The sequence below is a fragment of the Podarcis vaucheri genome (assembly GCF_965113315.1).
Source record: "Podarcis vaucheri genome assembly, chromosome: 7".
NCBI classification, from domain to species: domain Eukaryota; kingdom Metazoa; phylum Chordata; class Lepidosauria; order Squamata; family Lacertidae; genus Podarcis; species Podarcis vaucheri.
Window position 1 is genome coordinate 16,695,533 of NC_138765.1, and position 24,843 is coordinate 16,720,375.

The window sequence follows — 24,843 nt, forward strand, 5'->3', positions numbered from 1 at the left end:
TTCCACTTGGGAAGAGATACAGGAGATGCCAGCTGCAGAAGCCAGTCTCTGGAGGAAGGCCGCGCAGGAGGAGATGGATGCACTGCATCAGAACAAGACCTGGACACTCACTGAGCTGCCTCCCGGTAAGAAGGCCATTGGCAGTAAATGGGTTTTCAAGGTTAAGAAGGGATTTTCACAGCGTTTTGGTGAAGACTATGATGAAGTTTTTGCACCAACTGTGAGGTACAGCAGCGTAAGAATGCTTTTAAGCATTGCAGCCTCCAAGAAAATGAGGGTGAAACACATTGACATTGCTACCGCCTTTCTACATGGGCAGATTTCAGAGGAAATTTACATGAAGCAGCCCAAAGGTTTTGTAAAACCACATGAGGCACATCTAGTGTGCAAGCTGCAGAAAGGACTTTATGGACTTAAACAGGCTGCCAGAGCCTGGAACCAGAAGTTGCATAAAATGCTGACGCAACTTGGGTACAAGCAAGGCGACGCTGACAAGTGCTTGTACAGTAAGTCAAATAATGGACAATTCTCATATATCCTAGCATTTGTTGATGACCTGATTATTGCCACAGCAAGTGAGCGAGACTATACACAGATAGTAAAGCACCTTAGCAAGAAGGTGGAGGTCAAGGAGCTAGGAGATGTCCAGTATTACCTCGGGATCCAGGTGGAAAGAGAAGAGGACGGTTCATTTCTTCTCAGCCAAAGACAGAAGATCCACGAGCTAATTGAGCACATGCAGATGCAAGATGCACATCCAGTTGCTACACCGATGGCTACTGACTTCCTGAAGAATCAGCAGGATTCGAAGCAGTTGCCAGACAACAATGACTACAGGTCGGCGATTGGTAAACTTTTGTATTTAGTTACCACATGTAGACCTGACTTGGCTAATGCTGTGGGGATTCTTAGCAGAAAAGTGAATTCTCCCACTGAGCATGATTGGGCAGGTGTAAAGAGGGTGGTGCGATATTTGAAGGGTACCATGAATTGTAAATTAAGGTTACCAGCTGTCAGAGACCCTAAGTTGGTTGGGTATACTGATGCTGATTGGGCTGGGGATAAAGCTGATTATAAATCAACAAGTGGTCATGTTTTTATGTTTGGGAATGGACCTGTTGCATGGGGCAGTTATAAACAGAGCTGTGTAGCATTATCTTCCACAGAATCAGAATACGTTGCAGCAACAGAAGCCTGCAGAGAGATCGCCTGGCTTGATCAACTCATAAAGGACTTTGGGTTGGTAAGAAAAGGGCCTGTCAGCTTGCTAGAGGACAATCAAAGTTGCCTGAAGCTGACGCAGAGTGAGAAGTTCCTGGCCAGAACAAAACACATTGGGGTTAAATACCACTACATACGCCAGATGATCCAGGATGGACTTGTGGAGCTATCCTACTGCAGCACCCAAGAGATGACTGCTGACATCCTGACGAAACCCCTACCAAGAGAGAGTTTCCAGAATCTACGTGTCACGCTGGGACTCTGGGTGGTTGAATAAAGTTGTTTATGTTTTGTATATGTTGTATTGCCTGAGAAGGGGTATATGGGATGTAAACACAGGAGCAGTCAATGACAACATTCCTAGAGTGTACATGGAGAGGGATGTCTGTCCAGCAAACAGGTAAACTTCCTGGGGACGGACTTCCTCCGCATGTGACCAGAGGTGGGTGTGGCCTCACCTGTGCAGGTAATGAGAAAAGCACAGGGCAGGCAGCCATCTCTCTCTCTCTGCCATCACCTTTCGAAGAAGCAGGATGCCCTCTTGGCTCTCAGCCAAGAGAGGAGAGGGCTATCTTCCTATAAGATAGATTCTAAAGTGTATGTAACCTTTTTAAGCCTGTCTGCCGTCTGGGATCATATTGTGAACAGATCGTGAGTAAACTCTTTTATACTTTTATAAAGACTGTGTTGTGTCTTGTATTTTAAGAGGGAACAAAGGGGAAATTACCAGAGTAATTATTATAGAGGTTCTAGCGAACCTGTGCACACGTTACCGTTGCGAACTTAAAGGGGAATGTTTATAAACTCTGCTGATATTTTGGGAACTTGTTAGCACAAGTTGGATAAGGATATAATTAGTCAATATATCCTCTCCTGCACCCCAGAACATTCCCACATAACAGTGTTACCTCTAGTAAAAATTCCTTTAAAATCCACACACTTGGTCTCATTCTCAAGGCAGTTGACAGTCTTCTCACTTTTACACTTTTTGTTTCCTTTGGAGAAGCAGGCTGGACACCGCAGACCATTTTCAGCCATCATGTTCCGATCAGGAACTGCCAAGATCACAAATATATGGAGCATGTTAATGGTTTTGTCTATTTTTGTATCTGTGTGTGCTAATTCACTTATTTTGCCAATTAAAAGACTGACCAGGACCAGCTCAATGCTGATTTAGGAGGACACGGATAAGATATGTGGGTTGTAAGGTCAATATTTGAAACAATTGAATATTAACTTGAAGGGACCATAAACTGTTCATGAGCTGTTCATGAGCCTAGATATCCAATTATTCTGTTTGAAATAGATCATTCACAGGCTTAAAAAGCATAGGGAATGTTATAAAGGTTTCTTAAACTTTGTATTCTTGGCCCAGGTCTTTTTTGGGGGGACTTACCCACTGAGTTAATTAACCTAGGCCAACGTCTTCATTTTGGCTTGTTAGACACCTCTTGATTCTAGCAAATTATCTTGATGTATGTCAGAAGCAATCTACTTGTGAGGTGACCATCTGCAGAAGTGGGTCATTAAAATAACAGATTAGCACAGCAACACATCAAAGGAATGGAGGCTGCTCCCTGTGTAATAGGGTTAAGTTTTATTAGAATATGAGGGATGTGACCGTTCTCAGGAAAAGACAAGCTTCCAAGACAAGAATGCTACTGTGCCTGTGAGAGGAACAGATCTCCTTTTTGTGGACACCTTCATTGTAGGATTCAGGTTGTATCTATTTATAAATAATAAAAAAACATAAAGGCACCACAATGTCAGCTGTGTATTTTGGTCCCACGAGAAACACAGACCCTGGGTTGAAGCATGCCTGGTACCCCTAGAATCTCAAATCACTTGGATATAGGGGTGATGTGTAACAACATCTTAACATCCAGTAAAAATATGGCTGGGACAAGGGGCACTGGCACTGTGCAGGATCAGATCCTCCCACCTATCAGAAGGAGGATCTGATCCTGGAGGTTGCTGCTACAAGGGGCAGGAAGAAGGAGAGGCCTTTTTGGAAAGACAACCCATCCCTTTTCAGCTGCCCAGTAGGTCCATCTTTTTCACAATTTCTCCTCATGCCTGCCTCTCTGTCCTGCCTGCCTCTAAACCCCTTGTGTAGAGGCCCTAATAGTCCTGGAGCTGCTCAACTGAACCTGCATCCATGTGGGGCTGTCTCACCCCATTTGAATGAAGCTCAGGTTCTCTGCTAATATACTAAGGATCCAGGCCTTCACCAAATCCAGTGCACAGCCCTAACATGCTAAGGACTCCAGAATACCTGGAAGTAAAAAACAAAAAACAAGCAGCATTGATGTTTATTGACACTGAAAAGGGGGCATTTGATAATATCTCTTGGTCATTTATGCATAAGGTTCTAGAGGAGATGGAATTTGGTTTAGAAGAGGAATAGATGCAATTTATTCAGAGCAACAAGCAAGATTAATTGTTAATAATGTTATTACAGAAAAAATGTAAAATCATGAAAGGGACAATACAAGGATGTCGTTTATCACCATTATTGTTTATTTTAATATGATAAGTCCTGGTGAGAAACATAAGAGCAGAAAAAACTATTAGAGGAATAGTAGTAGGAAATAAAGCAGATAGATTGAAAGCATTTGCAAACAACCTTGTTATAATGGTTGATGACCCCCAAAATTCACTATTGAAAGTATTAGAAAAAATACAGAAATTTGGACAGGTATTAGGTTTTTAATTGCATAAGAATAAGACTAAACTCTTAGTGAAGAATGTTTCAGAGCAAGATAAAAAGCAGATACAGCAGAAGACAGAGATAGGTATATTTTTAAAAGTTAAATATTTGGGAATATGGCTGACAGCTAAGGATATTAATATATTTAAAGACAACTATGAAAATTATGGAAAGGAAAAAAGGAAATTAGAAATCTGGGGAAGGATGAATTTGTCTATATTAGGCAGAATGCCAGTGATCAAGATGAGTGTTTTGCCAAAAGTGTTGTTTTTATTCCAATCAATCCCAGTGATAAGCAATGTGAGCTGCTTCAAAGAGTAGCAAAGAGATATTTCAAGATATATCTGGAGAGGGAAGAAACGAAGAATAAAACATAAATTATTAATAGATGTTAAAGACAGAGGAGGCTTCTCTCTACCAGATTTAAGATTATATTATGAAGCATCCTGCATTTGCTGGATCTGGGAGTGGATAATTCTAAAACAAGCTGATCTGCTGGATCTGGAAGGTTATGGTAATAGATTTTATTGGCAAGTGTATTTATGGCATCATAAGGCCAAAGTACATAGAAGATTTCATTATTATATAATAAGAAATGTGATATTTAAAGTTTGGGAGAAATATAAAGATTTACTAGAACAAAAAACACCATGGTGGCTTTCCCCGTGACAAGCAGTATCTTTTTAAAAAGGTAAATATGAGGACAGGTTGGCTGACATATAGAGAGCAGTTAACAGAAACAGATAATCAATTAAAATTAAAAGATTATGAAGAAATCAGTAGAAAAGTAACCGACTGGCTACAATATTTTCAGTTAAATGAAACCTTTAAAAATGATGAAAAGAAAGGATTAGTTATGAAGTGTCAAAGTTTCAGAGAGCAATTGTAGAAAACAATACAAAATTGCTGTCAAAAATGTATAATTTGCTTCTGGAGTGGGATACTAAGAAAGAACAAGTCAAATGTGTGATGATCAAATGGGCAAAAGACGTGGGACATAATATACAAATGTCAGACTGGGAAAGGCTTTGGAAAACAAATATGAAATTTACAGCATGTACCCAACCGAAAGAAAATTATAATAAAATTTTGTACCGGTGGTATTTAACCCTGGTTAAACTAGCAAAAACATAGAGAACAAGATCCAACAACAGAGGGTACGTTTTATCATATGTGGTGGAAATGTAAGGTCATTAATAACTTCTGGGAAATGATCTACAGTCATACCTCAGGTTACAGACGCTTCAGGTTGCTTTTTTGGGTTACGGATCCCCTGTATCCCAGAAGTACCGGAACGGGTAACTTCCGGGTTTCGGTGGTCGCGCATGTGCAGAATCGCTAGATTGCGCTTTGCACATGTGCAGAAGTGCCAAATCGCAACGCACACATGCGCAGACGCGCCGCTGCGGGTTGCAAACGTGCCTCCTGCATGGATCACGTTTGCAACCCAAGCGTCCACTGTATAATGAAATGAAAAAAATATTTAGAGTAACTTTTGTAAAACAAAAAAACAGCAGCCTTTTAAATAGGTATTATAGGAGCAGAGGTTCCAAAAGACCAGAAGAAATTGTTGACGTATGTTACAACGCCCACCCAGACATTGCTAGTCCAAAGATGGAAAGAGGAAGCAATCCCTACCAAAGAAGACGGGCAGACCAAGTTAATGGACTATGCTGAAATGGTGAAATTAATTGGAAAGCTCAGAAACCAAGATGATGAGAAATTTTAAAAAGAATGGGAAATGTTTATTATATATTTACAAAAGTACTGTAAACATCTTAATACATTGGCAGGTTTTTAAAAACACTTGTAATTTTAGAGAAGGTACAGGAAACTTGAGGTTAAAATACAAATTTGGAGTAGAAAGGATATGCAGTTTAAAAGATTTTCTTTTCTTATCTCTTTTTCTTCTTTAATTTTTTGATGTAGTGTTTGTTCTCTTTTGTTTATATGTGATGCTTGTTACACTTGCAGAAAATCCAATAAAAACATTATTTCCTTTAAGAAAAGGATTCTAAAATGATGCAGAAACTTACGGCTGAGAGTTTCACTGTTACACAGATCAGTGTTGCAGCAGTGCCTCTTCATCTGAAAGAATTTGCCATCTGCTGCAGTGAAGCTGTAATCACCTGAGAAGCAATAGTGGGATGACGAGCACTTATTCGAAAGTTGCACTCGGGGATCCACTATGAAAAAGAATTTGAAAGAAATAGTTTGGGGGACGGGGGCGGGATGCAGATTTATAGCGTCTAAGGCACATTCATTGTAATGGTTCCAGGTTTCTACATTGCCTGAATCAAGACCATTTCAAACTAACAATATGGAAAATTATTATTAAATTTGGCAATGGAATGTATGCAGAACTTCATTTCAGGTCAAATTTGTAGCACGAAGACTCATGCCTTCCTCTATGAATCTGATAATGCATGTGACATACACTGCACTCTCTCTACTAGTTGATTGTAACAGTTTGCAGGTTGGGGAAAATGCTTCCCTGAACTCTTGTTCCCAACGCAAAACACTTGGCAAGACATTGCATTGCACCAACTTTACTGCCCCCTTGCCTCTCTCCCTCCAAGAATGTAGCAGTGATGTTGGAGGTTCATCAGGGTGGAGGGGCGCACTTTGAATCAAGCTGGGTAACTGAATCCCTTTTTTAGAGGCGAACTACATGAATACTTTCTTTATATTGGTTCCTTTCTCATTGTTTCATCACTGAGAATTACTTCAAAATAACTTGAGTGGGGGGAGGCCATGGAGCCATGAAAGTTTGAAGTATCTTCAACTCCAATCCCGATTACACAGCTTTTGAATAGTTTTTATAGATCTGTGAAAGGACTCTCAATTTTAAGGTCATTTATGGCAAAGGGGATGTTCAGCTTATATTCCAGGCTTATTGTCCTAGTTTGATAACCAAAACTAACCTGGAATTCATTGGTTTGGCTCTATAGGGATTTCTGGTTGATGCAAATAAAGTTCTCTAAGCTTGACAATCAGCCCCCAGATTCGGCCACTGGTTGTGATCAGGTGATGTTAGATTCCCCATTTTCATATGCAAGCCATTCCTTACTTCAGATGTTGTTGAACTACATCTCCCATCTTCCCTGACTGGTGGCCAGGCTAGCGGAGGCTGATGGAAGTTCTAATCCATCTGCAGCTGAAGTGTCACAGTTTCCTCACCTCACTTTTTCATAGGTGAGTTGCCCCAGCATAGACTTCTATATTCTAGTAGAACCCTTAAAGTTCACCTATCTGAACCTTTATCTAATCCAACAGCAAAAGACAAAGTCTTACTTATATTTGTTCGCAGAGCACTAGCAATACAGGAATCTTGGTTGGAGTCACAAGTTATTTCCCCATAGCCATGTGTTGTCAGTCCAGTCTTGTTATAGGCAGTTCTGCACTTCCTAGCTAATGCTGAGGACAGGAGCAAAAGATTACTTCACAGATTATTATTACCATTACCATTATTATTATTTGGTGTCGTGGTTTGCTTAATGAGACCCGGAGGAGGAGGTGATAGTGAATTAAAACCTTTAAATTAAAAGGGGTTCAATTTAATAAGCATTTTAATAGAATAATATGAAATGATATGATATGAGTAAAACACTCATTAATTAAAGCTCTTGAAGCTATTGACCAGAAAAAGTAGCATATTTCAGACATAAGTTGCTGGAACCCACAGTAAGACAGAGTCTTGCAGCTTTGCTGAGGTCCTAACTGTGTGCTTCCCATAGTCAATGGGTTGGCCAATGTGAGGACAGGTTCCGGGACTAAGGGTGAGCAAATCTATCAGTTTCGCTTACTCTCAATTTCAAATTTTTCAAATTTATTTATCTGCAGCCAAGCTCAAGGCTGTGTACATGGTTTTCCCCTCCCCATTTAATCCTCAGAAGATTCCTGTGAGGTAGGTTAAGCTGAGGGATAGTGCTTGGTCTAGGATTCCCCCAGTGAGCTTTGTGGCTCAGTAGGGATTCAAACCCTGGCCTCCTGGATCCTTGTCTAACACTCTCATCACAGCAGCAAACTGACTCTCTTAAATTCAGCTCCCCAGATTTCCACAATCAATGAGTAGTAGTAGCAAAACTGGATCCTCAGCAGTGGGTTTCTGTGTTCTGTTCCAAGAGGATGGTTTTTTTCTTATTAAAATGTATTGAATTTCTTCCTGCTATGGCCATACTTTATTTTCTCCCCTTTCCTTTCCTAAGCAACTTTTACTCTCCATTCCAATGGAATTACTATTCTGTCCTATTTTTTAAGTCCTATTTTCTCCCCCTCTCCCATTGAAGAAAAGATTGTTCACCTTCTTAGCACTTTCCCTGCATTTTGAAATCATTTCCAACATTTTCATCTGACCATCTCTTGCCTTTGCACATCCCCCATCTGTTTCCACACCTAACCATGTGTCTGTCTCGTGTGTGTGTGTATAAACACACAAACATACACACACACACAGAGAGAGAGAGAGAGAGAGAGAGAGAGAGAGAGATCCTTGATTTGTGTGTTTTGCTGGAACTCAATAGAAATAAACTCGTGACTTGACTCTCCCCTACTTCCTCTTGGTAAACCAGCAGTCCTTGCTCTCTATGGTGTTGATCTGCACTCCCAACTCCCCTTCCCTCCCAAGCAGCAAGTTCTCTTCAGTGTCCTCTAAAGGTAATTTAATGTTCCCCATCTTACCTGGAGAAAGCAGGGCCAAGAGGAGGCATGCTCTCAGGAGTGCCTTCATCATTCTAGAAAGATTAGGAGACTCAGAGCAGAGAAGGATCATCAAATGAATTGATGCAGGTAGAGGCTTGCCTGGAGAGATTTATAGGCCATGGATTCATATCGGAGGCAACACTTGGGAACAAATAGTTCAGTGAGGTCTGGAAATGGGGATTGTTCGTTCATGACAAAGATAAAGAGGAACATATTAAAATTCAAAGCTCACTGTTGGAATTGTCTAAATTATTTCTCTATAATCTCATTACTTGTTAATAGACACCTCTCAGATTTATTCCTAATAATAATAATAATAATAATAATAATAATAATAACAATAACAATAACAATAACAATAATATTTTTACCCCACCCATCTGACTGGGTCACCCCTGCCGCTCTGGGTGGCTTCAAGTATATGCAGAAACATTCTTCTTCTTCTTCTTTGGCGATCACTTGAAGCCTTGTAAGATTGTCTTCTATAAACACGGTTTTAACAATGAGTCCGTAAGTGACTGTGGAGGCCAATTCTGGAACCACACGTCCTTCCACTGTGGGGACATTGGTTCCCGGGCAGGAGTTGATCACGGTGTGGATTTGCCAAGCATGCCTTCCTCTTAGCACGTTTCTCCATTGTGTCCTGAGTTTGAGTGTCTTCAAAGCCCATGACACCTTTGGTAAAGGCTGTTCTCCAACTGGAGCGCTCGCAGGCCAGTATTTCCTAGTTGTCTGTGTTTATACTACTTTTTTTTTAGATTGCCTTGAAACAGTCTTTTAACATCTTTTGTTGACCACCAGCATTACACTTTCCATTTTTAAGTTTGGAATAGAGTAATTGCTTTGGAAGACGATAATCAGGCATCCCCACAACATGAGCAGTCCAACAAAGCTGATGTTGAAGAATCATTGCTTCAACACTGGTGATCTTTGCTCCATCCAGTACACTGATATTGTTACGCCTGTCTTCCCAAGTGATGTGTAAGATTTTTCGGAGACACTGTTGATGGAATCTTTTAAGAACTTGGAGATAGCATTTGTAAGTGGTCCATGTTGCACAAGCATACAGTAAGGTTGGTAGTACAATGGCTTTGTAAACAAGCGTTTTGGTTTCCCTGCGAATGTCCTGGTCCTCAAACACTCTACACTTCAATCAGGAGAAAGCTGCACTTGCAGAGCTCAGGCAATGCTGGATTTTTGCATGAATGTTGACCCTTATGGAAAGATAACTGTCCAGGTAAGAGAAGTATTCTAAAGGTTGGGAGGTCATTCCACAGTGTGGGCACCACTACCAAAAAGTTTCTCTGCCTGGTTCCCTCTAAACTCACTTCTCAAATTGAGAGAACTGCCAGAAGGCCCTCAGAGCTATATCTCAGTGTCTGGGCCGAATAACCGTGATGGAGACTCTCCTTCAGAGAAAGCTTGGATATCAGATTCATATAGAATGGGCTGTGGGTCACATGGATGCAATGGAGGCGTTATCCATTAAAACTGATCCTCCTGTCTTGGCCGTGATATGTTTTTCTACATCTTTGAGAGCTATGATGGGGTTAGATACCACCTCTATTGCATATTTAACATGTTTTCTTTAGTGTTTTAACATGCCGTACACTTCATAGTTTTTTTCCAGAGGTTTTCCCACTCATTCAGCATTATAGGGTGTCCAATATCTTGATCCCATCTAATCATAACCGCCTTAACTAGTCAAGGAGGAGTCGGTACACCTTTGATAATATTTTCATATTATTATTCACTCTTTCCTTCTCAAATTTAGAGGGTTCAATAGCAAATCAATTCTTCTCATCCTATTTAAATGTCTCGCAGAGTTGATGATATTCCAGCCAGCCCGAGAGCTGATAATCATAATTTAAATATTCATGCCAACCAAAACGGTTGTTATGCCCTTCTAAATCTAATAGCTCATTATTTTTAAGATGACCCTAGTCTGTTATCCAAGAAAAGCAGACTGTTTCATAATATAATTTTAGGTCAGACATGCAAAAAAAAACAAAAAAAAACAACACCCTTTCTTTAAGGTCAATAAGAAGTGTGAGCTTTATTATTGGTCTGTTTCCAGACCAAATGAATTTAGATATTTCCCTCTGCCAGTTTTCAATGCAGCTTGTTTTCCATATAACTGGAATGGCTTGAAACAAAAAAAAAAAGCATCTTTGGTAAAATATTTAATTTAACAGCCGAAATATGTCCCACAAAAGATAATTTTAATTTACTCCAAATTTCCATATTCCTTTTAACTTTAGACCATGCCTTGATGTAATCATCTTCATAAAGATTAATATTTTTTGTGTTAACCATATTCCCAACAATTTTATTTTTTGGCAGACTTTTCTAATTGGGAGAGATTTTTTGCCATTAATTTTGTATTGGATTTGTTCAGTTTAAACATCAATACCTTCCCAAAGCCGTTAATTATTTTCAAGGTTTTAATAACACTCTCTCTGGGATTTTCGGTTGTGATGATAAGGTCATCTGCAAATGCCCGCTATATAGTGCCCCAGCCGCATGATTCAGAATAACATCAGAAATATTAGAAATGTGTTGGAATATTTGGAACTACGAATTGACAAACCAGCAATTTTAATGGTGGTCGACGCAGAGAAAGCATTCGATAACATCGCCTGAAGATTTATGACAACTATGTTGCAACTAATAATAATAATAATAATAATAATAATAATAATAATAATAATTTATTATTTATACCCCACCCATCTGGCTGGGTTTCCCCAGCCACTCTGGGCGGCTTCCAAAAGAATATTAAAATACAATGATACACCAAACATTAAAAGCTTCCCTAAACAGGGTTGCCTTCAGATGTCTTCTAAAAGTCTGGTAGTTGTTGTTCTCTTTGACATCTGGTGGGAGGGCGTTCCACAGGGAGGGCGCCACTACCGAGAAGGCCCTCTGCCTGGTGCTGGACCTCAGTGTCCGGGTAGAACGATGGAGGTGGAGACGCTCCTTCAGGTATACTGGACCGAGGCCGTTTAGGGCTTTAAAGGTCAGCACCAACACTTTGAATGGTGCTCGGAAACGTACTGGGAGCCAATGTAGGGCTTTCAAGACCGGTGTTATATGGTCTCGGCGGCCGTTCCCAGTCACCAGTCTGGCTGCTGCATTCTGGATTAGTTGTAGTTTCCGGGTCACCTTCAAAGGTAGCCCCACGTAGAGCGCATTGCAGTAGTCCAAGCGGGAGATAACCAGAGCATGCACCACTCTGGCAAGGCAGTCCGCGGGCAGATAGGGTCTCAGCCTACGTACCAGATGGAGCTGGTACACAGCTGCCCTGGACACGGATTTAACCTGTGCCTCCATGGACAGCTGTGAGTCCAAGATGACTCCCAGGCTGCGCACCTGGTCCTTCAGGGGCACGGTTACCCCATTCAGGACCAGGGAATCCCCCACACCTGCCCGCCTGTCCCCCAGAAACAGTACTTCTGTCTTGTCAGGATTCAACCTCAATCTGTTTGCCGCCATCCATCCTCCAACCGCCTCCAGATACTCACGCAGGACCGTCACCGCCTTCACTGGTTCTGATTTGAAAGAGAGGTAGAGCTGGGTATCATCCGCATACTGATGAACACCCAGCCCAAACCCCCTGATGATCTCTCCCAGCGGCTGCATGTAGATGTTGAAAAGCATGGGGGAGAGGAAAGAACCCTGAGGCACCCCACAAGTGAGAGCCCAGGGGTCTGAACACTCATCCCCCCCCCCACTTTCTGAACACGGCCCAGGAGGAAGGAGCGGAACCACTGTATGACAGTGCCCCTGCTCCCAGCCCCTCAAGACGGTCCAGAAGGATGTTATGGTCGATGGTATCAAACGCTGCTGAGAGATCCAGCAGAACTAGGAAACAGCTCTCACCTTTGTCCCTAGCCCGCCGGAGATCATCAACCAGTGCGACCAAGGCAGTTTCAGTCCCGTGATGAGGCCTGAATCCCAATTGGAAGGGATCCAAATGGTCCGCTTCTTCCAGGCGTGCCTGGAGTTGTTCAGCAACCACTCGCTCAATCACCTTGCCCAAGAATGGAAGATTTGAGACTGGGCGATAGTTGGCCATCGTGGCCGCATCTAAAGATGGTTTTTTAAGAAGCGGTTTAATAACCGCCTCTTTCAGTGGGTCTGGGAAGGCTCCCTCACGGAGGGAAGCATTCACCACCCCACAAAGCCCATCGCCCATCCCTTCCCGGCTAGCTTTTATAAGCCAGGATGGGCAAGGATCAAGGAGACAGGTGGTTGGTTTCACTCGTCCAAGCAGCCTGTCCACATCCTCGGAGGTAACAGATTGGAATTGATCCCACGCAATTTGAATAGACAGGACTCTAGCACTCTCCCGCCCCGGCCCTGCTCCCACGGTGGTGTCTACCTCTTCCCGAATCTGAGCGACTTTATTTGCAAAAAACTTTGCAAATATGGAGTTTAAAGATCTGTTCTGTAACAGAATCCAGGCTATCTATACCAAACAAATAGAAAAAATTATAATAAATGGAATAAAATAATAATAAATGGGAATAGATCAGAAAAATGTGAAATTAATAAAGTGACGAGACAGGGATGTTCGTTCTCTCCATTAATATTCATTTTAGTAATGGAAGTCCTAAATAAGAAATTCAGAGAGGAAAATAATATCAAGAGAATAACATTGGGGAATAATATATATAAATTTAAGGAAATATATAACATTCCTTATTCTTAAAATTATGCTATTTGAGCAGGGGGAACACATTTTGTCCTGGACTGCATCCCAGAGGTGGAGAGATCCGAATGCAACTGGGGTGAAGCCGTGAATGCACTTTTTACTTTTGTTCGGAAGGGTATTTTATATACACATCTTGCTCTGAATCCTCCTTCTGGAGAAGCAAGTGGCATTATGAGAGTTTAAGGACAAAGTCCAGGCAGGCAGAACACTAAGGAAGGGTGCAGAGTGTGGCCAGTGAGAGATGTGGCCCCTCTCACTTTTGAAAGGGAAAGGAAGGGGCAGGAGGTGGGAGCAGGAGAGCAGGAGGGAATCTGTGTGACCTAGCCAATGATTAGACCTTTCCCCCCTTTCTGAGTAGCAACGTTACTTGTAGAAAAACCTCCTTTAAAATCAGCTGGGTCTCATTCTCAAGGCGGTTGACAGTCTTCTCACTTTTACTTTCCTTTGGAGAATCAGGCTGGGCACTGCAGACCATTTCCAGCCAGCATGTTGTGATCAGGAGATGCCAAAATCAAAAGGATAGCAAACATGTTAATGCTTTTGTCAGTATTTGTATCTCTGAGTTATATTAATGGAATCCACCCTAGGACCTTAGAGTTTTGGTGGGGCAGCAGCAAGTAATATTTGATGAAAATATGATCTAGAAACAACGTGGATTCAGGACTGTCCATGGGACAAAGCCACCATTACTCTCTGAGATGAACGACCTTTACATGATGGGGGGTGAGGAAGTGTGAACTTTCCTTTCTTTCTGAATCTCTCTGAAGATTTTCATGTCATCAGTTATGGTGTAGCCTCTCTGAAAATATACAATCTTGGTCTATTTCTGAGTTAGCGGAGTCTGCAACCTGAAGCGTATGTAACCTGAAGCGCATGTAACCCAAGGTATCACTGTATCTACATAGCACTTTTATTTTATTTTTTTAATTTTTTTTTATTGGTTTTACAAAATTTTATAACAAACAAACACATAAAAAGACATACAAACACATATAGTATTTCATAATATTTTTCAGAAACCTCTTTTCTCAGACTCCCCCATACCTCCCCTTTCTGCATCCACATGTCCAAAGTTTTTTAGCAACTTATATATGTTCCTTTCAACCCTCTGTCATCTTAATCTTCTCTTTACTCCAATCTTATATCACTGTAACCCTTTCTTTCTAAAAAACCTTAACATTTTAACATTCATCAAGTTTGTAATAGTCCTTAAGATAGATTTTAAATTTCTTCCATTCTTCTTCTGCCGTCTCTTTCCCCTGATCGCGGATTCTGCCAGTCATCTCAGCCAAAGTCATATAGTCCATCACTTTCATCTGCCATTCTTCCAAGGTGGGTAGATCTTGTGTCTTCCAGTACTTTGCGATAAGTATTCTTGCTGCTGTTGTTGCATACATAAAGAAAGTTCTATCTTTTTTTGCCACCAATTGGCCGACAATACCCAGGAGAAAGGCCTCTGGCTTCTTAAGAAAAGTACATTTAAGTACCTTTTTCATTTCATTATATATCATTTCCCAGAAAGCCTTAATCCTCGGTCATGTCCACCAAAGGTGGTAGAAAGTACCTTCAGTTTCTTTACATTTCCAACATTTATTGTCAGGCGTGTGATAAATTTTTGCAAGCTTGACTGGGGTCATGTACCACCTATAGATCATTTTCATAATATTTTCTCTTAAGGCATTACATGCCGTAAATTTAATCCCGGTGTTCCACAACCTTTCCCAGTCAGCAAACATAATGTTATGACCAATATCCTGTGCCCACTTAATCATGGCTGACTTAACTGTTTCATCTTGTGTATTCCATTTCAACAGCAAGTTATACATTCTTGACAGATTCTTAGTATTGGGTTCTAACAATTCAGTCTCTAATTTTGATTTTTCCACCTGGAAGCCTATTTTCCTGTCTTGTTTATAGACCTCCATTATTTGATAATAATGGAGCCAGTCTTGTACTTTGGGTTTCAGTTTTTCATGACTCTTTAATTTCAATTTTTCTCCATCCTGTTCCAAAATCTCACAATACTTTGGCCATCCGACCTCCATATTAAATTTCTTCAATGCCTTAGCCTCCAAAGGTGACAACCATCTAGGGGTTTTGTTTTCCAACAAATCTTTATATCTTATCCAAACATTAAACAACGCTTTTCTGACAATGTGATTTTTAAAGGCACTATGCACTTTGATTTTGTCATACCATAAATATGCATGCCAACCAAATGCATTATTGAAACCTTCTAAATCCAAGATATCTGTATTCTCGAGGTATCTTGGATTTAGAAGGTTTCAATAATACATAGCAATTTTAAAGCAGGAACTCCTTAAAGAATCCTAAAAGCTTTTGGATATTGAGAATACAGATGATTGTCTGTTTGCAAATTAGGCAGCTGCAGCAAATATTGGTACAGGGCAGAAGGGAAGGTGTCAACTCTCCCTGGTAGGGATACTGCAGGACAATGGACAGTAACTTGTTCTAAGAAGACTGAAAAGTCTATTGAGATCATATGACTGTGTCCATCATTAAAACAGAACAACTAATTTAGTGCTATGGTTGTTCTGCTGCAAGGACTGTGTGCTTGAATGGCTTGTGTTTATACAGTGGTACCTCGGGTTACATACGCTTCAGGTTACATATGCTTCAGGTTACATACGCTTCAGGTTACACACTCCGCTAACCCAGAAATAGTGCTTCAGGTTAAGAACTTTGCTTCAGGATAAGAACAGAAATCGTGCTGTGGCGGCGCAGCAACAGCAGGAGGCCCCATTACCTAAAGTGGTGCTTCAGGTTAAGAACAGTTTCAGGTTAAGTACAGACCTCCGGAACGAATTAAGTACTTAACCCGAGGTACCACTGTAATCCTAAATCTCTTCCCACAACGGCTAACACTGCCAAACATATTCTTCAGTGCCAAACTGTAGCCCTTATTTGCTACAGACTGTTAATACTATCACATCCAAGGTCTATGTGAAGTTGCTGGGTCCTTGGTGGATAAAGGTATATTCTGAGCCAGTGCCTCTGTCTTTCCTCTTATTTGATGCGGGGTCTTACTGAGTTCAAAAGAGCAATATTCTTTTTCTGCTCTCTTCTGATCTTCCAGGCCACTAATCAAAGTGCAATGAAAGCCTCAAGGTACTGCTCAGGTGACTGCTCAGCTGGCAAAGCTAGACATAGCTCAGGGCTGCTGAAAGCTGCCAGGGACGCACTGGTAGGCACTGAATAGAATACAATGACTCCAAGATAATTACTGAGAGCTAATTAAATTATCTTACAGTACACTGACACTCCTTGTTCTAATTGTGTCAGATTGTTGGGACAGGGAAAGATACTTTGACTCAGCTGATCTGTTTGGTGATGACTGTCCTTAGCCACATTGTCTTGAATTGAACCCAGCTAGTTGTTTATACCTGCTTCAAATCCCATCTTCCATTTTCAAAAGATAAGAAGAACCCTGAAGTACAGAAGAATCCTTCTTGGAGCAGCTGTTCAGATATCCATGGGTGCAGGACTATCATGACAGGAGGGCAGTAGCCCCAGGGCCATCTTTAGCATATGTTCCACCAGGGTGCAAAGATTCGCCCAGCACCCCCCAAAATTTTTTTGAGGGGTGAGCTAGAAGGTGTTGAGCTTTTTTTAAGGGGCGCAAGTCTAAGTTTTACAGAGGGGAACAGCAAAAACCGCTAACATGGGAAAATAAAAAGCGGCAGTGATACCTGCTTGGCATACCTGCTTTGTTTCCTGCTTGGCAGGGGGTTGGACTCGATGGCCCTTGTGGTCTCTTCCAACTCTATGATTCTATGATATCTCCAACTTCCGTTTTTGTGATCATGCGAAAATGGAAGACACTACTAGGGGGTGCTACCAGATACATTGATTCAACCGGTTGGACATCCCTGAGGTAAATAGTTAAGAGCTTAGGCAGCTTCAGCGGCAAGCGCCTGATGGCCCCCAGAATTCAGCACCTGGGTGTCCTGCACCCCTTGCACCCCCGGGTAAAGACAGCCATGAGTAACCCACTCTAACTGTGCGGGTGTGGCAGCAGTGACCCTGCGCCCTCATGCCTCTTTCCCCATCTGGCAGACTAGCAGTGGCTCTGCCTGTGCCCTTTTTTTGCTCTTAATGATATGCCAGCCCTAACAGGAGGCTTTTAAGTATCTCCTTCTTCTCTTTCTATTGCTCTTGGATGCAGAGCAATAGCCTCATTTCCCACTCATACCACTACCAAAGGCATTTTTTAGCCACACAGCACAGAAGGCACAGAGGACATTCTGCTTTATGCTGTCTATCTTGGGGTGTCCTTCTCTTTGCTTCATTGTTTATGTTATGCCTACTTAGCAATGCAGCTGCTTCCTTCATAGGCAAAGGTGCTTCTCAAGTTTCCACCCCATCCCTCACCAATAAATATATTTGGCTGGAAAAATTGGAGGTGGCATAGGGATTTCAGCACACTCCTATGCACTGTTGTTGGAAGTAGTAACCATTTATTTCAAAGGGATTACAGTGCAATTCTATATCTGTCTACATAGATGTAAATGCCACTGATTTCAATGGGTCTTACTCTCAGATAATAATAATAATAAATAATAATAATAATAATAATAATAATAATAATAATAATAATAATACAGTGGCACCTCGGGTTACATATGCTTCAGGTTGCATACGCTTCAGGTTACAGACTCTCCTAACCCAGAAATAGTACCTCAGGTTAAGAACTTTGCTTCAGGATGAGAACAGAAATTGTGTTCTGGTGGCGCAGCAGCAGCAGGAGGCCCCATTAGCTAAAGTGGTGCTTCAGGTTAAGAACAATTTCAGGTTAAGAACGGACCTCTGGAATGAATTAAGTACTTAACCCGAGGTACCACTGTAATAATAATAATAATAATAATAATAATAATAATAATAATAATATTAATAATAATAATTCATTTATACTCTGCCCTTCCTGGCCAGGGCCAGGCACAGGGCGTCTAACACCAAATATAAATTACAATAAAAAGTAATGGGGGGGGGACAACAACAAAAAGTTAATTAAAATATGACTTGATACAACTTAAAATGCAGCTTCATTTTAGTAGTAGCCCATAAATTAAGACCATAAAGGGAGGAAACATTATTCGCCCAAGCCAGCTACCCATGCTGGTCCTACATGGGCCAGCAAAATCCAAGGGAAAATTTATATACCAAAGCCCACATAAGGGTTCAGAGTAAATCCAAGCCAAAGGCCAGGCAGAACAGCTCCATCTTGCAGGCCCTGCAGAAAGATGTCAAATGCTACAGGGCCCTGTTCTCTTGTGACAGAGCATTCCACCAAGTCAGGGGCCAGTGCTGAAAAGGCCCTGTCCTAGTTGAGACCAATCTAACCTCCTTGAGGCTCGGGCCTATTTATGGACCTTAAGGTCCTCTGCGGAGCATACCAGGAGAGGCAGTCCCATAGGTATGAGGGTTCTAGGCTGCATAGGGCTTTAAAGGTCAAAACCAGCACCTTAAACCTGACCATGTACTCCACCAGGAGCCAGTGCAGCTGGTAAGCACTGGATGAATGTGGTCCTGTGTGAAGGACCCTGTAAGGAGCCTTGCAGCGGCATTCTGCACCTGCTGGAGTTTCTGGTTCAGCTTCAAGGGCAGCCCTGCGTAGAGCCCAGCATAGATAAGTGTGTGTAGTTCTTTATTGCAACTTCCTCAATGTATACTTAGGAGTTTTGGTTCCTCTGGCACTTCCGTCTGTCTCCCCTGCCTCACACTCTTGGTTCCTACCAATATAGTCACTGTTTAAGAATCTTCTCTCTCTTAGAAACACCCACCCACAAACACACACAAGTTTTCTGCCAAATGAAATTATATCGCAATCTATTTTGTCCTCACCTGTAACAGAATCCTGAGGTCAGTTGTCACAGTCCAATAACTAAGGCTTTGAAAAGGAGTCCTCTCAGTTGTGTCCTTTCGAGGCTAAGTCTATCCAACTCCCTCATCCATTCCACATAAAGCTTGGTTTCCAGACCCTTTATCATTTTAGGTTCCCTCCTCTGTACACGGTCCAGCTTCTAAATATCTTTCTTAGATTGCAGGGCCCGAAACTGGGCACAGCATTCCAGGTGTGGAATGAGAAAGTCAGAATAGAGCAGTACCATTTGTTTCCTTGATCTGGACACTATAAAAATCATTATAGCATAGTATACTTTAAAAGAAACAAAAAGTATACACTTTATAAAATTAAGTCAATGCACTCAACATGGGGCTACCTTTGAAGGTGACTCAGAAACTACAACTAATCCAGAATGCGGCAGCTAGACTGGTGACTGGGAGTGGCCACCTAGACCACATAACACTGGTCCTGAAAAACGTACTTTGGCTCCCAATATATTTCTTCTGAGCACAAGTCAAAGTGTTGGTGCTGACGTTTAAAGCCCAAAACAGCCTCGGCCCAGTATACCTGAAGGAGTGTCTCTACCCCCATCGTCTAGCCCGGACACTGAGGTCCAGCTCTGAGGGCCTTCTGGTGGTTCCCTCCCTGTGTTACAGGGAACCAGGCAGAGAGGCTTCTCAGTAGTGGTGCCCACCCTGTGTAATGCCCTCCCATCAGATATCGGACTTTGAGAAGACATCTGAAGGCAGCCCTGTTTAGGGAAGTTTTTAATGTTTGATGTTTTATTTTGTTTTAATATTCTGTTGGGAGCTGCCCATAGTGGCTGGGGAAACCCAGCCAGATGGGCAGGGTATAAATTGTTGTTGTTGTTGTTGTTGTTGTTGTTGTTGTTGTTGTTCACCACCAGAACCACAAACTCCAAGACCTTAGTAAATGACTAATGTGAATATTTCTTTTTCTTTTCCAGATTTCATTCATAGGAGTGACTTCACTTTCCAAGGATGTTGAACAACAGATTTTCTTTGGAAAGAGTTGGAATTGGAGCAATAGTGCTCTTTTCCAATAGAAATACTATTATAATACTTCACAAATCTCACATTGACGGGTAATTATGTTTCAGCATAAACCTCCTCCTTTTGAAATGGGATGCAGGACACAGAGAAAAGAGTGCTGTATTTGTGTACTTCATTATGTCTATTATGATAGGTATAAATGATTGTGGCAAATAAAAGGCTGGTTCTAAAATATTTATCCTTCAAATCAATAGTTTGGGATGGGGAATAATGGTATTTCCTTATATAAAGCATCAGTGTTGTTGTTTTTTAATGGAAAACAACAGGCAAGCAGAGATTTGACAGAACACATCTGTCAACTAAGTGAAATGATAAAAGAGTCAGAATAGGTGGTGGAAGAGACTGACTGGCTGGGCCTAACAATCTTTGTATGTTCAGGTACCTTAGCTTGGTTAAAACAAGGGGCTTGCCCAACCATTGCAATGCTCCCACACCTCTGTATTGTTTAGCCTGGGCATTAGTTGAAAGCAACTGTGCAAAGGAGAATCATATACTCAGGAAGGCCCACATAATGCCAGAGTGATCAAAAGCAAAGGAGGAATGAACCTATGGAAAAAGATGCTGACTTGGAAGGATTTATGGGTCAAGGAAAGGTGCCCAACGATTCCAACTGGGAAGGACTGGTCCAGTGAGGAGCAGGAAATTATGGAAATAGAGAGTGCATGCTTTCCCAGAAATCCTATATTTTTATATGGTAACACAAAGCTCTTCTTTTCATATTGGATCCAATGTTTTTAAGGAACTCTGTGGGAGTCAGACAGGTGCCTCTTCCAGTCCAACCACACCTACACTGTCAGTACACAGGTACTTTAAATAAATGTGTTCCTCCCTCAGGCTTTATGGTAAAACTGAGCTGGAAACAACCTAATCCTAATGAGGCACAAAGTAATCAACAATTAGCATGTCACACATTTGCTCTTCCCAGAAATCAGGTGAACCTGCAATGTGCTTGCATCCATCAGGCCATTCAAGTTTGCACTGTCAGATTTGTAGCTTTTCAGTATGTTTTGTTTTTACTGTAGTCATGACAGCTATCTTCTCTCAAGTATTAGAGCCAGTAAGCCCCTTAATACCAAAAAAAAATTCCTCTCTTCCCCATCTTCTCTCTCCCCCTCTCCTTCTCATATTTCCCCTTTCTCTCTCCTCCCTTTCTTTTATGGTGTTCTCTCTTTTACACACCCTAATATCATCATTACCATCATTATTGCTATTAATTTTATATATACCCCTTTCTACTAATTTCCTTTGTATCACTGTGTCATTTGTATCTGCTTATTCTAACAGAATTTCTAAGGACTGGAGTACAGTAATATGTGTGTAATCACTTTTAACAAGATGTGGCATTTTCCCTCCCCATTTATTTTCAGTGTTTCATTATTTAGGCAACCCCCTCACACTGAAAGAGAGAGAGAGAGAGAGAGAGAGAGAGAGAGAGAGAGAAGGCAATGCTAAGATATCGCAACCGTGTGATGGTATGAAAGCATTGGTTCAAGCTTTGAATATAAAATAAAAGGCTTAATGTGCTGCAAGACTTGGGGGGGGGGGGATCTCAACCTGGTGGAGAAGTGGACATATCCCAGGATGAGAGGCTGGGTGAGAAAAGGAAAGCTCTAAGGTGAAAATGGGGAGGGCCTGTCATTGAGAGTGCTTGTGACTTGTCAATGCTGTGACTTGTTTCCAAAGCATTTTGAGGATGAAATTGCTTGCTTCCACTGGGAACTTTACTCCGCTGTTACAGCATGTGATATTATAGAATACTAAGGTTAAAAGCCCAAATGAAAAAAAAGAGAGATGTTAATGGACTAAGTAAGTTTATGTGAAACTAGTTTTGGAAAACTGCTACAATGATGTATATGGAAACTCAGCCAGGGGGATTCGAGGAAGTCAACCAACAATGATAACCAAAGCGGAATTTTTACAGTTAGGATATATGTTTGTTTGCTTGCTTGTTTTTTGATGTTTTCTTTTTATGTTTGTTATAAATTTGGAAAACGAATAAGAAAAATTTTTTGGGGGGGGAATCAAAGCATGGTGAGCAGGTTAATGGTTTTGTCTGTTTTTGTATCTCTGTGTTAGATAATGCTTATTTTTCCCATTAAAAGACTAACCAGAACCAGCTCGAGGGTCATTTTGGAGGATATAATAGGATATAATAGTTGTAAGGTTGTAAGGCACATATCTTAACATCCAGCAAGAATATTGATGGAAGGGGCAGAGGAACTGTGCAGGATCAGAGTAATAATAATAATAATAATAATAATAATAATAATAATAATAATAATAATAATAATAATAATAACAACAACTTGTTATTTATACCCTGCCCATCTGGCTGAGTTTCCACAGCCAATCTGGGCAGTTGCCAATCAAGTGTTAAAAACAGTACAGCATTAAATATTAAAAACTTCCCTGAACAGGGCTGCCTTCAGATGTCTTTTAAAGATAGGATAGCTGCTTCTTTCCTTCACATCTGTGTGGGATGTAAACACAGGAGCAGTCAATGACAACATTCCTAGAGTGTACATGTTAGAACATGGAGAGGGATGTCTGTCCAGCAGGCAGGTAAACTTCCTGGGGACGGACTTCCTCCGCATGTGACCAGAGGTGGGTGTGGCCTCACCTGTGCAGGTAATGAGAAAAGCACAGGGCAGGCAGCCATCTCCCTCTCTCTGCCATCACCTTTCGAAGAAGCAGGATGCCCTCTTGGCTCTCAGCCAAGAGAGGAGAGGCCTATCTTCCTATAAGATAGATTCTAAGTGTATTTTACCTTTTTAAGCCTGTCTGCCGTCTGGGATCATATTGTGAACAGATCGTGAGTAAACTCTTTTATACTTTTATAAAGACTGTGTTGTGTCTTGTATTTTAAGAGGGAACAAAGGGGAAATTACCAGAGTAATTATTATAGAGGTTCTAGCGAACCTGTGCACACGTTACCGTTGCGAACTTAAAGGGGAATGTCTATAAACTCTGCTGATATTTTGGGAACTTGTTAGCACAAGTTGGATAAGGATATAATTAGTCAATATATCCTCTCCTGCACCCCAGAACATTCCCACAATCTGAAGGGAGGGTGTTCCACAGGGTGGGCGCCACTACCGAGCCCAATACATCCCCCACTCTCGGCTTCACTATGAAAAATAATTTGAAAGAAATATTTAGCTCTTGGAAAAATATGCAGGTCTAGTGCTCCTAATTTTGTAATTTGTAATTTTCTATGTTGCCTGAATCAGGACCTTTTCAAACTAACAATGTGGAAAATATTATTAAATTGGGCAATGGAATGTGTGCAAAACTTCATTTCAGGTCAATTTGTAGCACGAAGACTCATGCCTTCCTCTATGCATCTGATAATGCATCTGACATACACTGCACTCTCCCTGCTAGTTGATCGTAACAGTTTGTAGGTTGGGGAAAATGCTTCCCTGACCTGTTGTTCCCAACGCAAGACACTTGGCAAGACATTGCATTGCACCAGCCTCACTGCCCCCTTGCCGCTCTGCCTCCAAAAATGTAGCAGTGATGTTGGAACAGATGGTCAAGTGAGCACCACCATCCCACCCAGAATTGCCCCAAGGCATTTTGGCACCTGAGGCGAACCACAAAATGGCACCCACACCCTCCTGGGTAGAAGGTGTGGGTGAATCAGGAGCAAGCAAGGGGATCATATCAGCCTTAACCAATGGTTGAAGTAGGAACCAAAGTTCATCAGGGTAGAGGGGCCCCCTTTGAATCAAACTGGGTAACTGAAGCCTATTTTAAGAAGTGAACAACAGGAATACTTCCTTTCTGTTGTTTCCTTCCTCATCGTTTTGCAATTGTGAATTATTTCTAAATTACTTGAAGGGGGATAAGGAGCCATGAAGGTGTGAACCATCTTCATTTCCCATCCCAGTTGCTCAGCTTTTGAATAGTTTCTATGAAAGGACTCTCAATTTTAATGTAATTTATGTCAAAGGGGATATTGAGATTACAGTCATACCTCAGGTTGAAGTTGCTTCAGGTTGAGCATTTTCGGGTTGCGCTCCACGGTGACCCGGAATGTGTAAAGGAATGTGTTACTTTCAGGTTTCACCACTCGCACACGCTCAGATGCTCAAAATGACGTCACGCGCATGTGCAGAAGCGGCGAATCACAACCTGCACAGACACGCAGACACAGGTTGCGTTCTGCTCTGGATGCAAACAGGGCTCCGGAATGGATCCTATTTGCATCCAGAGGTACCACTTTATATTCCAGGCTTATTGTCTAGTTTGATAACCTAAACTAAACTGGGGTAAATTGGTTTGGGTCAAAAGGGATTTCTAGTTAATGCAAATCAAGTTCTCTAAGCTTGGAGATAAGCACCCAAATTCAGCTTACTTCAGGATCGGGAAACTGTGATCCTCCAGATGTTGCTGGACTACATCTCCCATCATTCCTGACTGGTGGTCAGGCTAGCTGAGCCTGATGGGAGTTCTAATTCATCTACAGCTGAAGCGCCACAGCTTCCTTACCTCACCTTTTTCATAGGTGAGTTGCCCCAGAAATAGACTTCTATATGCTAGTAGAACCCTTAAA

The 24,843-nt window shown here is 41.6% G+C and overlaps 1 protein-coding gene across 2 annotated transcripts in view; it reads right to left on the bottom strand.

Annotated features, from left to right (window-relative positions):
• LOC309537958 (phospholipase A2 inhibitor and Ly6/PLAUR domain-containing protein-like) overlaps positions 1–24,843 on the bottom strand; it is a 68,097-nt gene that overhangs the window by 11,295 nt on the left and 31,959 nt on the right. The window contains exons 1-4 of one of the 2 annotated variants that reach the window (XM_082233118.1): positions 8,612–8,785; positions 7,226–7,348; positions 5,968–6,117; positions 2,130–2,276 (exon numbers count right to left, since the gene is read on the bottom strand). In XM_082233118.1, the coding sequence (XP_082089244.1) occupies positions 2,130–2,276; positions 5,968–6,117; positions 7,226–7,348; positions 8,612–8,702 (511 nt within the window). In that variant the 5' untranslated portion in view covers positions 8,703–8,785. Of the gene's footprint in view, positions 1–2,129; positions 2,277–5,967; positions 6,118–7,225; positions 7,349–8,611; positions 8,786–24,843 lie in introns of those variants that run through there. The other variant, XM_082233117.1, reaches the window with a different exon arrangement.